At 36.0% G+C, this 15,038-nt stretch overlaps 1 protein-coding gene and 1 long non-coding RNA gene across 2 annotated transcripts; both read right to left on the bottom strand.

Moving 5' to 3' along the window:
* Positions 1-269: 269 nt before the first annotated feature.
* Positions 270-8,624, bottom strand: LOC126109786 (uncharacterized). Its single transcript, XR_007523730.1, has 3 exons — positions 7,361-8,624; positions 1,952-2,148; positions 270-1,062 (listed from the first exon to the last, which is right to left on the bottom strand). It is a non-coding gene; the product is annotated as an uncharacterized LOC126109786 (long non-coding RNA).
* Positions 8,625-11,267: 2,643 nt separating this feature from the next.
* LOC126109432 (piggyBac transposable element-derived protein 4-like) lies at positions 11,268-12,971 on the bottom strand. Its single transcript, XM_049914464.1, has one exon. It carries the CDS (start codon positions 12,969-12,971, stop codon positions 11,268-11,270), a length of 1,704 nt encoding a protein of 567 aa, XP_049770421.1.
* Positions 12,972-15,038: the final 2,067 nt, after the last annotated feature.

Below are 15,038 nucleotides of genomic sequence, written 5' to 3'. Positions count from 1 at the left end.
GATGCTTTTTCTTTTTGGTTAGTAAAATTGTTTGTTCTGCTGCGTCTCGTATTGAGGTTGCAATTTCTTCCCATTTGTGACTTTTGATTTTATCTGTCTTTTCCTTGTAGTCGTCTAAGACTTGCTGATTGAGCATTAAGTCCTGTACTCTGTATTTGGCTATTTTTGTTTCGTCACTCTTGTGACTTCTTTCTGGTGTTAATTTCATCTTCATCAAGACATGTATGTTTAAAAATTTTTATTTTAAAATTTAATTATTCTGAAGCCCCTCCGGCCCCGGCACACAGACCAGAGCAGGATCAAATATCGCTGACTTCTGCCGGTATAATGATCCTGTAAAAGGTAAAAGAAAATGTTAGCCGTACCTAAACATAAAAAACGTAAAAAGTTGAAACTGATCAACCTAAATATAATTTATGCCCCAGATTAGCAAAATAACTTCAAACTCACTCATGTAGTGAGAATCATTAACGAGTATAAAAGTAACTGAGTAAGCAGCTGCTTCTGGTGACTTCATTCCAAAGAGTTTTTAAAGTAATTTGAAGTAACTTTTTGTTTGAAATTTCTAACAGTTTCAGGGCCATTTAATCTGAATTATAAAGAAACAATTACTTGGAATCATATATACCTCATACTGTAAGCTTATAAGGAAACTACTGTTTGGAAAGATGTAGACGTTTTATTCTATCCACAATTATTTTTTGGTGAGTAAAACTGAATCAAAATGAAATAAAAGATGAAATAGAAATGAATTTAAGAAATTACCAGTTCAGTGGAACTTAAATGTAAAAGAACAAAAAATGTTCTCCTTCTCATATTTTAATATTGCCTTTTATTAGATTTCAGCCACATTACAAATAACAATAAAAGTAAGAAGTACCAGTAGGCCTTGCAGTATTATTTCTCCTAGGGAACAACAAAATTAAGAGCCATCACCGATTGTAATTTAGTGTGGTCTCATCATGGGGTTTGACTTCTGTTTTTTTGACTGTTGAAGCCAGTGTCCTATATTGGTTTTAAACTGTTCTTCGGTTGTCGAAGGAAATATTTTTCTGACTGAACCTGAAAACATAAATCAGTTTATCATTAAAAGTAGTGGAAAGTGTTAGAGATTTACACTGGAACAAAAATTACTTTTACAATTGAAATTATAAAGCCACTGTATCAGGCCAGCCTGTAAACTATTGATTTTCACCAACCAGGATTGTGCACAGAGGATTGTGAAAATGCTCTTCTCAAATAAGCTATTATTTCTCTAAACCCTGTAAACATCTGATTAATAACAGCCCATTCAGCATCAATGAAACATAACTACTTCCTGATAATAATAAAAATATGAATTATCAGTTGTTTTCTTAACTTAAATGAAATATCAAAATAATATGATCAAATCAAAACAAATTTTTCTCTATAAGATAAACTTTTAAGGCCAGTGGGGTGGATGCACAAGGTCGAATCTGACCAAATTTCACAAAAACCATCCCAATGCTAAGCTATATTCTTCCTGCAAATTTAATTCTGTTGGGGCCTATATTAAGGTATTATTTATCTTTTTTGGGAAGGTTATATGGATGGTGTTATGCATCACTAGTTGAAGCACCGTATGTCATATGTGAGACAATGGAACCTCTAAAGTCTGCATTCCCTTAAAATATACGTATTCAATAAAGTTTCTCAACTTTTTGTACCGAAGAAGGGTTAGTGTTCTTTATCTTAGTAGAAAAATCTCACCGCAAGTACCTACTTAACAGTACTAAATGCGCTCACATCAGAAATGTTAAGTAATGGCACTTGGTCTCATGATGCATAACACTGTCCATATATTTGTGTTTATATATTAGTGTTTAAAAGATTTTGAAGTAACAAATTTAAAGTTTGCATTTAGAAAAAATGTGCACGATATATAAACAAAACCAGCATATTTTTGGCAAATTTTTAAGTCTTTGCTTACTTTGAATTGCTGCACAAAGCAAGATTGAACAGAAAGCTCTTTTCTTTTCTTTTTCTTTTCTTTTCTTTCGTCTTCTCTTTTGGAGGCCTTCCTGTATATGAAAACTTCATTCCTATCCCTGACGTCAGGCATCATTTCATACAATTGAACATTAACAATTTTGCATCTTTACCACCAAGGGTTGCAAGTAACTTCACCTGTGAAAAAATAAATTTTCTTGATGAAGCTGTTATATATCATCAAGATTCTTCATGAAACAAAAGTGTGTCATACTCTCGGGAAGAAATTTCATATTACCGCAGTTAAAGAGCAGTCAAAACTATGTAAATAAAAAAGACTGACATCTATGTAGTGACTGGTTCTCGATATACTTTTTCCCATTCACCATGTCATTACTATTTGTATTCACACTTCACGATTATTCATTCATGGCGTGACACACACGAGTACTTACAAGTAAACAAATGTAATAGGGTGAGAGAGATATATATATATATATATATATATATAATCGCCCTATTACAATTCACACAAGTACAAAATATATATAAATAAAATTCACAAAATAAGTGTTACATAGGCAAGAAAACATTCTTTCACAACTCAATTTTCATCTTCCTCTGAGGGACCAAGGAAATATTTGTGTGTGTTGGGAATATTGATTTGTTTGATGTCCCCTTTAACTAGCAATGTCAGATTCTCAACAGATCTCCATTCAACGGTACCCACTTGGAGGACATTTGAGGCTGAACTAATACGCTTCATAACCTCCTTAAGAACTTTCCGGGAGACACTTTGAAGGTCATCCAGTGATCTCACTCCAACTAAGGTACCCATGCCTTTCCCTATTGCATCGTAGAATCCCTGACTGAACAATTGGGTACGCTTTCTGCTGAATACTCCTTGGAATGAAAGCTGTGTGTAGGAGGCGCTAAGAAGACCAGATATATTTGCAGACGCCAACTTTGAATAGTACCTTTGCTTGATAGGTTGAAATGATACCTCTTTTGCTGATCTTCCCATGCCTCGAAAACAATTCCCCAATTGAGAGTGGGTATTCCATGACCCAAAGTTAGTGATTTCCTTCAAAAGGTTTAAGTCCTCTTTGAAGGTACTAAACATACTATGATAAAAGATCTATTTGGCCTGAGAATCTGACATTTCACCATGCATTTTAAATGGACCTATCTCACACATCATCTTATATAAGGCAAACACACCATCTCCTGAAAAATTCACCAACTTGAGCTGGTCTAAACTTGGACACCCTATAGGATCTTGCTCAGTCACTCCATTACTGAAAGCTGCAGTAAACAACAAAAGAGGAAAGAAGATCCTATGAGCGTTCCTGCTGCCAACCATAAGAAGTGTGTCTGCAAGAGGGGTAATCACTGATGCGCACTCATCAGCTGATTTTCCTTTGAGAACCTGGACGAGGTCTTTAATATATGGAATATGCCCCATTGACCTGACACACGCAGCTTCCCATTTTTGTCTATAAACACCCTCTGTTCTAAGGAAACACAGTAGAGCTGTTAATGGTCCAAGGCTTTGAGCCATGCTTGCTCTCTTCTCTGGCAGAAAACCAATTCCCTCCAACAGAATATGATGATTAGGCATTATTCCATAATGACTCACTTTAAACCTTGTTTCTTGTCCATTCAACTCCTTTTTCACTGTCATTTCGTCATGTCCCAACCTTAATTCTTGAAGCCTATATCCTAATCCTACAAAAAAGTCAATATATGGCCCTGCCATTCCATACCAGTTTTCTTTGTTATCCCTATCGTATTTTTCATATTTAAAACCATATTCAGAAAAAGCAGTTGTTACAATTGTAAGTGCTTCCTCCTTATTCAGTGTATATTCAATACCCTTAATAGTAATGGTAAAGTCTTTAGATGCTGTTTTTGTAGCTACATTTCTCTTGGATCCTGGGTCTTGAGCAGCTTGTCTTTTGATTGTGTGACAAGTGAAAAGCACATTAGAAATCTGGATATTTAGGTGTATGTCTTTCAAGTCCTTGTTTTGAGCACCTATTTTATTATAAAGTCCTTTTGCAGCCACACATATTGCACATAAAATTTTAGACTTCTTGTCACTATCTAATTCTATTCTTGGTTTCTTTGTCTCTTGCACAGGTGTGTGTGTGTGTGTGTGTGTGTGTGTGTGTGTGTGTGTGTGTGTATATATATATATATATATATATATATATATATATATATATATATATATATATATGAGATTTTAAAAAGATAAAACAACATTAAGTTTTAATTTATTGGTGCCACGTACTAGAGAGCTGGTTTAAAATTACCTCTTTTTACTGAACAACTTGTAATATGTATTCTTAGCTGGTAATCCATTTCACTTTCATCCAGGCTCAATTTTGCTACGTAAAAGAATATGATATTTCTTTACGTTACATAATAATATTAACGTACCACTAGAGGAAAAATGCACCAACGTACCTGTAATACACTATTTATCCTCTTCAGACCCGGTGTAGCAGTAAGGCAGGAGGCACCACACACTTACCGAACTATTTTCCAGTATAAAACAAACTTCACAACAGTCAACAATCATTAACGCGCGTCACAAAGGTAAAATGGCCGTAAACCTAGCAGTTAGTGCAAGGCTTATAAACCCTTGTGGCACTTCCCGCGGACGTCTATGGAAGCTATTCTGCACGTGCATCTGCTGTACAGCCTTCCAGGGAAATTACAGTTTATTTCAAGCTTGGGAAAATTATTTTAATTCAAGCTAAATTTTTACAGCTTGATGTAAACTGTGTAACAGGTTGATTTTTCAGTCGTGAATTTTCAGCTGAACCTAAACTCAATATCCACCTTGAAATAAGCTTGAGTGCTAGCTGGGAACAAGATGCCGCTTGCATAGTATATATTACCTTAAAATATTTGTGGCTTTCAGATACTTAAATTACCAAAGAAAATGGTTAAATGATATTTTTGTAATGTGTGCATACGTGACCCATGGTATAGTGTGATCAAGGTACAGTGGTCTCCCATAAAGCAGCAGCAATAACCTCTGCACCATAAAACCAACCTAAATGTGTACAGGATCTGTACATATGGAAAACATATGGCATTGTTTGACTGAATGAATATTGCACCAAATTACTGAATATGCCTGTATAGAACAGCATTATTACTAGTGGTTATCACAAAATGTTATTTTCGCACATCATATTTTGAACTTGCAGCTGTGCTGTTTCTGATTTTAGAAATTGTAACTATACCTGTACATCTCATTCCTAATTACTATTCAGTGTGTTGATAATTGGTGACAAGCACAGATACTACGATTAAAAGTTTAATTCTGGTTTGTTTACTTGAAACATGAATATTATTTAAATTTTACTGTATACCCTCTACAAGGCAGACTATATGTGGGAAGCCAATGTGTGCAAGAATACCAAGCCTCTACTTTCATTTCTATGTGTGCCAGTTGCAACGATGTGTTGGCTTTGGGTGTAAGTCAGTGTGCGCCAATGATCTGTGCCAGTATAAACTGTGCTTTATAGTTTGTAATAAACAATTGTTACCAGGTCTTGCTTTTTGAATCACCCAGTGTTTATGGGAACAACAACTTGAACACACAGAGTGCCTGCAAATACAGTATAGAAAGCGTATTTACGTTTAACCATTACTGGTTTCGAATTTCTTAAATCCATCACCAGATGGCTCTCAAAAGGTTCCTGCTGATAGCCAAACCCAGTTTTGTGGTCGTTAATTGTTCAGTGCTATGTTTCACATCAAATAAAGATATTGTTGGCCAAGATGTTAGTAAAAATTAAAGGGAACTTGGAAGAAAGGAATAAAGTAAATAATTTTAAATAACATTTATTTTAAATTATATGCTTTAGATTTATGTACTTCGTGAAAATCACAAACTTTAACTATAAACACTTGCATGCAGGAGCACTCGAAAGAGTTGCAGGTTCTGTGTGTCTTGATCAACCATATACAACAACCAAAGAGTACTATACCAAAATGCACAATTTATGCAATCGATTTAAATTGGAGCACACAATTTCACTTTCACTTGTTTGAGTGCTGCATTTGTTTCTGTAGGTCTTTCAATTTTGCTTCTGTGGTTATGTTAACGAGGTCTCTTGTTAATTGCATCCTGATTTCACTGCACTTTATTTCCTTTGTAAGGTTAGCAATGAATACCATGCAACTATCCATTGTTAACTCTGCCGAGGGTTGTTGACGGTCTTGGGTGGCACATATTTTATCAGTTATTACTTCAACAGCACCCGTGTACCCATCACCAGGCCTCTTCCTTCTTCTATCCCTGCTTTGAGTGGCATGGGTAGGAGGTGGTGGTGGTGGTGGTGGTGGTGGTGGTGGTGGTGGTGGTGGTGGTGGTACTTCTGCACATTGTTCCACAATGCAGACATCATTCAGCACATCCACATCAAGATTATAACATTCTTCAATGTATTGATGTGGAGATGGCTGCATATACATACTTTGGGAACATGAGAGACTGCATGTCTGTAAATTGCAGAACATTCTGAAGTTTATTGCAACTGAATGAAATGCATAACATCACTATGAACAGTTGAGCATACTGAAGTTTTGTAAATAATGTAAGAAACAGTTACTACATAAGGCGCAACTTCTATTTAAATCACATTTTGTTGTTATAAAAGTGGGGGGGGGGGGGGGTGTTCTTTTCCCCAATTTCAGGGACACTGAGGCAACTTTTTCGCACTGACAAATTTGATCAAAGTAGCTCCACAATATTTTCATTGCTATCTTAACACATTGAAAGGCATACTGCTTAAGAGATTAGTGTTGTTACAGTGGGTATGAATGCAAACAAAAGCCAAGAGGATACCAATATGCACATTACAATGCACACAAAATCTGAAAGAATTCCAGTAATCCATAACAAATGGAACATTTGCTAAATGTCACAAAATGCTTCCGAATCAGTGAAAGGTACTAGTAAACAACCTGATACAAGGAAGAAACCAGGCATTGCTTGATTATTCTAGTGATAAAGACCTATCATGACAAAAAATTGCAGATAAGAAAGTTCAGATGAAGACTGGGAATAACACAGAATAAATAAAACCACCAAACCACAGAGAAAACATACCTATCCACAATCAAATTAATCCACACTAGGGCTACTTTGCTCCAATTTTTAAAAGGTTAAATAATTTAAAAAATATTTCTGTCAGGGTTTACTATGGTTCTTAAATAGATTCGAATAGAATAACCTCATTTTCAAAAGTAATTTTACAAAACTACTACCCACTACATGATTTTGTATGAATAACTACGGCAGTGGAGCACAGTATTCTAATTCTACATGCAATGTGTCTAACACCCATGAAATTCAGTTTTTGTCTTAAGTAAATAGGTAACTTACCTCCTGACTTTCATTGTCCTCAGTCATGGAATGTTGAGTCAGGCCTATGGATGTGTTTTTTCTTGGCAAGCAATGATCTGCCAAAAACAATAACTTATCATAATACCATAAAGATGGTTTGTATATCTGCAGAATTGTAAGTTCATATTAACCTAATAAAATGTACTTGGGAAAGCTGTATTGTAATCCATTAACATTCAAGATTATGTGCTTTAATAAATCGGGTGAATATTCAGTGTGATATTTCTAGGAAATAGTCTTAAATGTGTCAGATTTTTGCAAGTTGTATGTTTCTACATTCAACACAAAATTCATAGTTTTGTACTTACATCGTTTTCTTTTGTCACTAGTTACTCTTTCATAAGTAATAAAACTCATTTTCTTTAATTAATATTTTACTTCCTGTCTTAATGTTTGCTATTATTTCAAACAATGGAAAATCCAGGATGAAATGTAACAATATTATGAGAAGGAAAGTTGCTATTCACTATATAGCGGATATGCTGAGTCGCAGATAGGCACAACAAAAAGACACAATTAAAGCTTTCAGCCATCAAGGTGTTAACAAAAAATACACACACACACACACACACACACACACACACACGAGCGAGCGAACGACTGCAGTCTCGGGCAACTGAAACCACTATTATTTGTCTGTTTTGTTTCTCTCACCATTATTTGAGTCTTGTTTGTATTTATTTTCAGTTTGTGGTTACCATGGCATCAGATACAATTTGTATTATGTTGTTCATGCCATTTTTCATTGCCTTCTCAGACTATACCATGCGCAAATAAATCAAAGATAGTGTATTTGTTTACGATTAATTTTGAACCCTTTGGTGCCACTTTTTGTTTTCTATAAATAAATAAATATGGAAAGAGAGGAGAGCCTTGTCATACCTTCTTATTTTAGGCTGTTTCTTAATGGTATTGTTATCTGTTTATTTTTCTTATCTTTTAGCTCTCCAAACAGTAATTTTCAGCCCACTCTATCAAAAGCTGTCTATTGGTGAATGAATGTGGCATGGATTTTCTTGTTCGTCTTAGTTCTTATTTCTAAAATCATTTGTAGTGCCATTATAGCTTCCCTAGTAGCTTCTGATTTCTTACATTTATGTTGGTCTTATCCTAAATTATGGTTAATCTTAACATATGATCTTTAACAGTCTTGAGTATAATTTTTGAAGCATGGCGCAATAGTGCCGAGGTTCTATAATCTGAACAATCATTGCTATTTCCTTTCTTAGGCATGGTTTTTTATTAGTGACTAGCTGACCCGATAGACTTCGTCCTGTCAAAAAGATTTGTAATATGGCAGTTTTTTTGCCTACGTATTTAAAAAAATTCTCCTGAACAGAACCGTCACCCTGGTGATAGGGCGTTGTGAATAAAAAATAATTAAATAAAACATATATAAGGATTTAAAAGTAAGTAATCGCTTTATTGTTAATCATGTGAATCATAATTATTATTATTATCATTGTAGTGCTTTGTGGTATACGATGTTTTTTGTTTGATTACCTGGCGCATAGATAAACAAATCTGATGGTTTTCCAACACGGGAACAGGCAACATACAATTGACCATGTGAGAAACATGGGTTTTCTAGATTAATACCACAAACACTTAATGATTGCCCCTGGGACTTGTTTATAGTCATAGCAAAAGCAAGCCGCACTGGAAACTGTAGTCGTTTAAACTCAAATGGCACATCAGTCGGAATCATTGGGATGCACGGTATGAGAACATCTTCTCCTTTATACTTTCCTTTGAGTATAGTTGCTTCTATCACATTGTTTAGTAATTTTTTTATCGCTAACCGTGTACCGTTGCAAAGACGCGGTTGGTTGATATTTCGCAACATTATAACCACCGATCCAGCCTTTAATTGAAGATTGTGAGGTGGCAATCCTGGCAAATCCAGCGAGTTTAAAAATTCCGGTGGATAGTTGACTACATCATCTTGATTAGTGGCTGAATCAACTGATTTATATATCCTCAATTCGCCTGTAATTTGTTCTTGAATTTTGAAATTTAATTCATTTACATCTATGTTTTTTGCAGCCAGTATAGCTCGTTCGCTCAACCAATCATGGTTTCTGTAATTTTGAGAAACATCTGGAAACACCTTCTGAATAAGTTCATCTTTTGATCGAGTTAACTGACAAAAACTTTGAGGAAAGTTAATGCAGCCAGTCAACATGTCTATAGGAAATTTGCCATTACCAATGTCAATGAGTTGTTTAGAGAATATGTTTCCAGATTGGTCATTTTGCAACTTGACACGCATATTCTTGCTTAAATGAAGTACTTTGACATGTTTCCACAAATTGGAGGACTTTAGACATGCATTGAGTTCATCAGCTGGCGTTGATCGTGGAATCACTGGCAATGTTTGACGAAAATCTCCTGCTAATAAAATCATTGCACCACCAAATCGGTTATTATTGCTCCGTAGATCTTTTAAGGTTCTGTCTAAAGCCTCCAAAGATTTTTTATGTGCCATCGTGCATTCATCCCAAACAATCAATTTACATTGCTGCAAAACCTTTGCCATTGCAGAGTTCTTCGAAACGTTGCAGGTTGGAGTTTCATTGCTTTGCATATTTAATGGCAATTTTAGTGCTGAATGGGCTGTTCGACCACCTTCAAGCAAAGTTGCTGCGATTCCCGACGAAGCGAGTGCAAGTGCAATTTTATTTTGTGAGCGAATTGTTGCTAATATTAATGAAATCAAAAAAGTTTTTCCTGTACCACCAGGTGCATCTAAGAAGTAAATCCCTCCAGTTTCATCATTTGTTACTTTCATAATAGTTTCAAATACATACTTCTGTTGTTCATTTAACAGTGGAAGATTTGTTTGAATTAATTCTTTCAAAGCGTTGAGATCATACAGTTTTTCTCGATGCAACTCTTGGTTAAAAGCGTCATGCATTGGACGATTGGGCGCGGTCAGGCCTAATTGAATTAATAGTTTGTTTGACATTATCAAGCACATGTCCTCAATTGAAATCAATGCTTCATTGTAAATTTCTTCACTGATTTGTATATTTGGATTTCCCATTCTATTCCGTATTTGATACAAAATATCATCACACATATAATCTTTGTACTTGATCCACAAATCAATTGGGTTTGATGGGAAGCATGTAGATATGATTATAGAAAACAGTGTTCGTATTTGATGAGCATGTGATGATATTACAGCATCATTGAGAGTTTGCTCCCAATGAGCGTCATTTTCAAGAAATTGCAAACGTTGACAGGCTTCTCTGTAGGATCCACACAATTCACCATGAACAGTTCGTAACTGTTGGAATGATGTTGGGCCACGTACATTGACTAATAGCAGTCGTAAATAAAAACATTCATCATTGCTTGGATGTACTGAATAAATCCGGCCAATCGCATCGGTTGAATATACATCTGTATATCCTGGAACTGGTTTTCCTTGTTTCCGTCGTATAAATCTCCTTGAGGATTGATTCCAGGTATAATATTTTGGCATTTCAGAATATAGCAATGTTTGTGCGAAATGATCGTTTTGGCATGTCTCAAAAAAACTGGTTAACTCTTTGATGCACAGATTTTATGTTTAATTAATTTTTTAATGAAACATGCATTTTCTATGTCTGGTGGGGTTGCTAATAAAGGAAAACATGAATTAAAATTTTTTATTGTATTGATTTTGGTTTTAGATGGTGGTATATATAATATACCACCATGCCACTTAGGGCCGTACCTAAAGTTTTTGAGATATCTTGGTTTGTGCTTGTAACTCACCTTTAAATTCTACTCTAAGCAGTAATAATTAGTATAATTAATGTAAAATAATTTTATTTCTGGCAATTGGTCATTTACAATACAAAATCAAATTACAAACCTTACAAATAAAATATGTTTCTTATTCCTTTTTGTGAAAATCTTGAAAGCACCTTTTTGTTTTGCTAAGGCACAAAGGCACTTTGCATTCAGCGCACATCCAGAAAGTGCGCACTTGCTTCTTTTTTGTACTGCATTTCGCACAACGTCTGGCGGTAGTACGCTCTGGCTGGTGGGATGAATTGTCGAGACGCTGGCGTGAGGAAACATATGGCTTGTTTTTCTTTACGTGGACTTGACTCTCATGAAGTCTAGATGGCCTCAATGGTGTTTTCTGGGTTACTAAGCTTTGCAGGATACTCATCCTGAAGACTTTGGCAGTCATTTTTTCTCTATCGCCTAGTTCCTTCCAAATTATATAGCTGTTGACGATACTGACATCAAGCAGGTGAAAGAATATTCGGTGCCACCACTTTTTACTTCTCCGGCTTATTTCATATGATTTTTTCAGTTGGTCGAACTTGTCGACATTGTTCATGTGTGCATTGTAATCCATCACTGCTTGAGGACAAGGTAGCTCTATGCGTGAACCATCTCTTTCACGGCGAGTCACTGTAGTAACTTCAGGACTGTGAAAATTTGAAAGGAGATGAACAGCTCTCTTATCTTTCCACTTCAAGTAGAGGATGCCACAGTTGCTGACCCTCCAGTCAAATTCACCTCTGCTTAATTCTTTGTCTGTTTTTAATTTGGGTAAATGTTTCCTTGTTGGTTGAACTGTCCCACAGGCATATATGTTTCTCTGCTGTAAACCAGCCAACAAGTTATAGCTATTGAAATAGTTGTCGAAATAAAGATAATGGCCTTTATTTACGAGTTCAGAGGACAAACTCAGCACTACATGCTCCCCAAGGCCTGTTTGCACTGTGTCACCTACTTTTCCGGTGTAAATATCAAATTTCAAGTTGTAAGAGGTCTTGTCACACAGCATCCACACTTTGTAACCACGCTTTATGGGTTTATCTCTCATGTATTGTTTCATACTGTTGCGGCCTTTGAATTTGATCATTGACTCATCAATTGCTAGGTGTTTGCTGGGTTGGTAACACTTGGAAAAAGATTCAGATAGTATCTTGATCACTGGTCGCAGCTTGTACAGTTTGTCATAACCTGGGTGTCCTTTTTCTGGATGCAATGTGTTATCATTCAGATGAATGTTCCTCAGTAACCATCCAAACCGATTTACTGCCATCAGAGATGCAATATAACGATCATGAAGTTCTGGGGCACTAGACCAGTAGTCTCTGTATGCTGGCATACGCTTTATACCCATCAAAATGTTGATTCCCAGGAAAGTTCGTATTTCATTGTCAGTTGTTGGAGTGAAAGACTTGCCAGATTGCGTCGCATATAAATTTGTTTGGAAAACGATTAGCTCAACTAGCTCTTTTGGAAATATTTTTTCGAATATATCGATAGGTTCTGGATCATCAATGTCCCTAATAAAAGCACTTGGTCCTGATTCACTGTCGAACTGCATTCCTGAGGTAGCATTGAATTGTTGTCCCCAAGTTGGCGCTGTGTCAGCAGCGCGTTTTGGCGGAGTGGACTCACTTTCTTCCTCGCTCTCTGAAACTTCGCCTTCAGACGACACAATAGCCTCCGCAACAATGCTTGCTTCATAATCAGATTCGTCATCTGTGGTGTCAACAGTGGAATCCTCGTCTGATGGAATTTCACACAATAATCGTTCGATTTCTTCATCTCGTAAGCCTCTTCTTGACATTTTCATTTTCAAACAACAGCCTGAATCCAAGTAAAGAATACGTAAGCAAAACAAAATGGAGAAAGAGCTAAAATAAGTCACAACACAATTAAAAACTAAACTTTGTAGCGGAGGATTTCGAATTTTATACTAGGAAACGAAATGCAATAGAATACTGCTACATGCACGGTGGTACAAATAATATACCACCAAAATAAATTGTATATAAATAACGGAAGATTGTGCATATGAATGTATACATGGGTTCATACCGTAGCTGTGACGTCCAAGATATGGAAAAAACACAGGCGCAACAAGAAATTCGTTATAAACCACTATTCACACGCAAAAACCATGCACAACTCAGCACGCAGCTTTCACAGTTGTAATCTATGCAATTCTTGGCGGGAACTGATTCCTTATAGGCAGTGAGTGCCATCTGTCTGATAAGTAGAGAACTAGGTGAGCATATTAGAGTGGTGGTCGTGCAGTTAAACCACTGTGCAAAGAGCCAAGAAAATTTTCAAAAGGTGGTATACTATGTATACCACCGTGCTCCAAAGAGTTAATGTAGTAGATGGTGGCTGAGCAGCTCTTTGTACTGCGTTCTGTGCTGTAAAATACACTCTTTGTCCATTTTCTAAATGCACAGCTAAGTGAACAACAGAAGGGTGTCTCTCATGAATAGGAAAAGAAAATATTCGCCAAACTGCTTCATTACTACTGACATAGCAGCCCATTTGGTATTGGGTAACTTCATCATTGGAATTCTCTGCACCAATTCCAATCACAGCCATATCACTCCCTTTGGTTACATATTTGCAAATGTATTTAATAGATTTCACTGAATGGCAAGATTCAACGTTGATGTGTGCTTTGAATGTCTTTGATAAAATGGGTGAATATGGAACAATCCAACGATTATCTATTTCAATATCTTGTTGATTTAATTTGACAATTGTTGATTTTCCATTGTCTGCTGTCGATCTGCGACGATACAATGGATAACCGTCATTACCAGTAATTGTTTCCGATATTAATGTCCGTGGATATCGTTTTGAACATTTACCATCCATCATACACGGTGAATTTTGATTAAGAGTTCCACAGGGACCATGTATCATGTTTTTGATAACTACCTCATGCAATCCAGGATCTACTTGTACATTAGGGATTTCAGCTGATATCACTGCATCAACTTCATTTGGCCTTATCTTTTCAACCAACCAAATCAAAATGTGTGCATGTGGCAATCCTCGTTTCTGCCACTCCACAGAATACATCCAGCAGCATGTCTCACCAAACACATTATGTTTTACGATGAAATCCATTAAAGATTTCAACTTTTGTCTAAAGACTCAGGCTGTAATATCATGACGATCAATGGGTGATTGCCCAGGGAATAACTCCTGCTTGATTTCTATCCATTGCGGATTGCATGTAAATGTGATGAACAAATCTGCTGTACCATAATGACGAACATACGACATGGCATCTTGAGCATATTCGTGCATATGCCGAGGGCTTCCGATGTATGTTGCTGGAAGAATAGTCATCCGACCGACATTCTGTGCATTTCCATCAGTATTAATCGCATCTCGAAGGTGAATATACTCTTCAGATCGGAGTTTGGTTTGATTCAACCTGATGAATGTTAATCTCTCCGTTTCAATTTTTACATACATGTCAACAACATATTTGTGATATAATCGCCGACATTTCAATATGTGATTTTCTTCATTTTCCCGAATCATTAGGCGGTATGAATAATAGTTCATTGAACTGACTTTTTTGTTGGTTTCAGAACCTGTAAATAGATTTTCTTTTAATAACATTCAAATATAAAATTAAAATACATAATATAATGACTGAGATATTATCGCCATAGCTAAATTAATATTTTAGTTACCTGTAATGGGATTTATCATTTTTATTGAGAAATCGTAGCCATCTTCACCTTGCCAAAATATAATGGGATATTGCAGTGCATCATATGAGCGGTGTGTTTCCTTTATACGTTGTAATTGATCATTCCGACGATGTAAAACAATATCACGGGATTCCAAGTTTTCTCCAACTACAACGATA

Source organism: Schistocerca cancellata, chromosome 12 (genome assembly GCF_023864275.1).
Source record: "Schistocerca cancellata isolate TAMUIC-IGC-003103 chromosome 12, iqSchCanc2.1, whole genome shotgun sequence".
Classification (NCBI taxonomy): Eukaryota; Metazoa; Arthropoda; class Insecta; order Orthoptera; family Acrididae; genus Schistocerca; species Schistocerca cancellata.
Note: the sequence above shows the minus strand (reverse complement) of the source record. Positions and strands in the feature narration are given on the sequence as shown.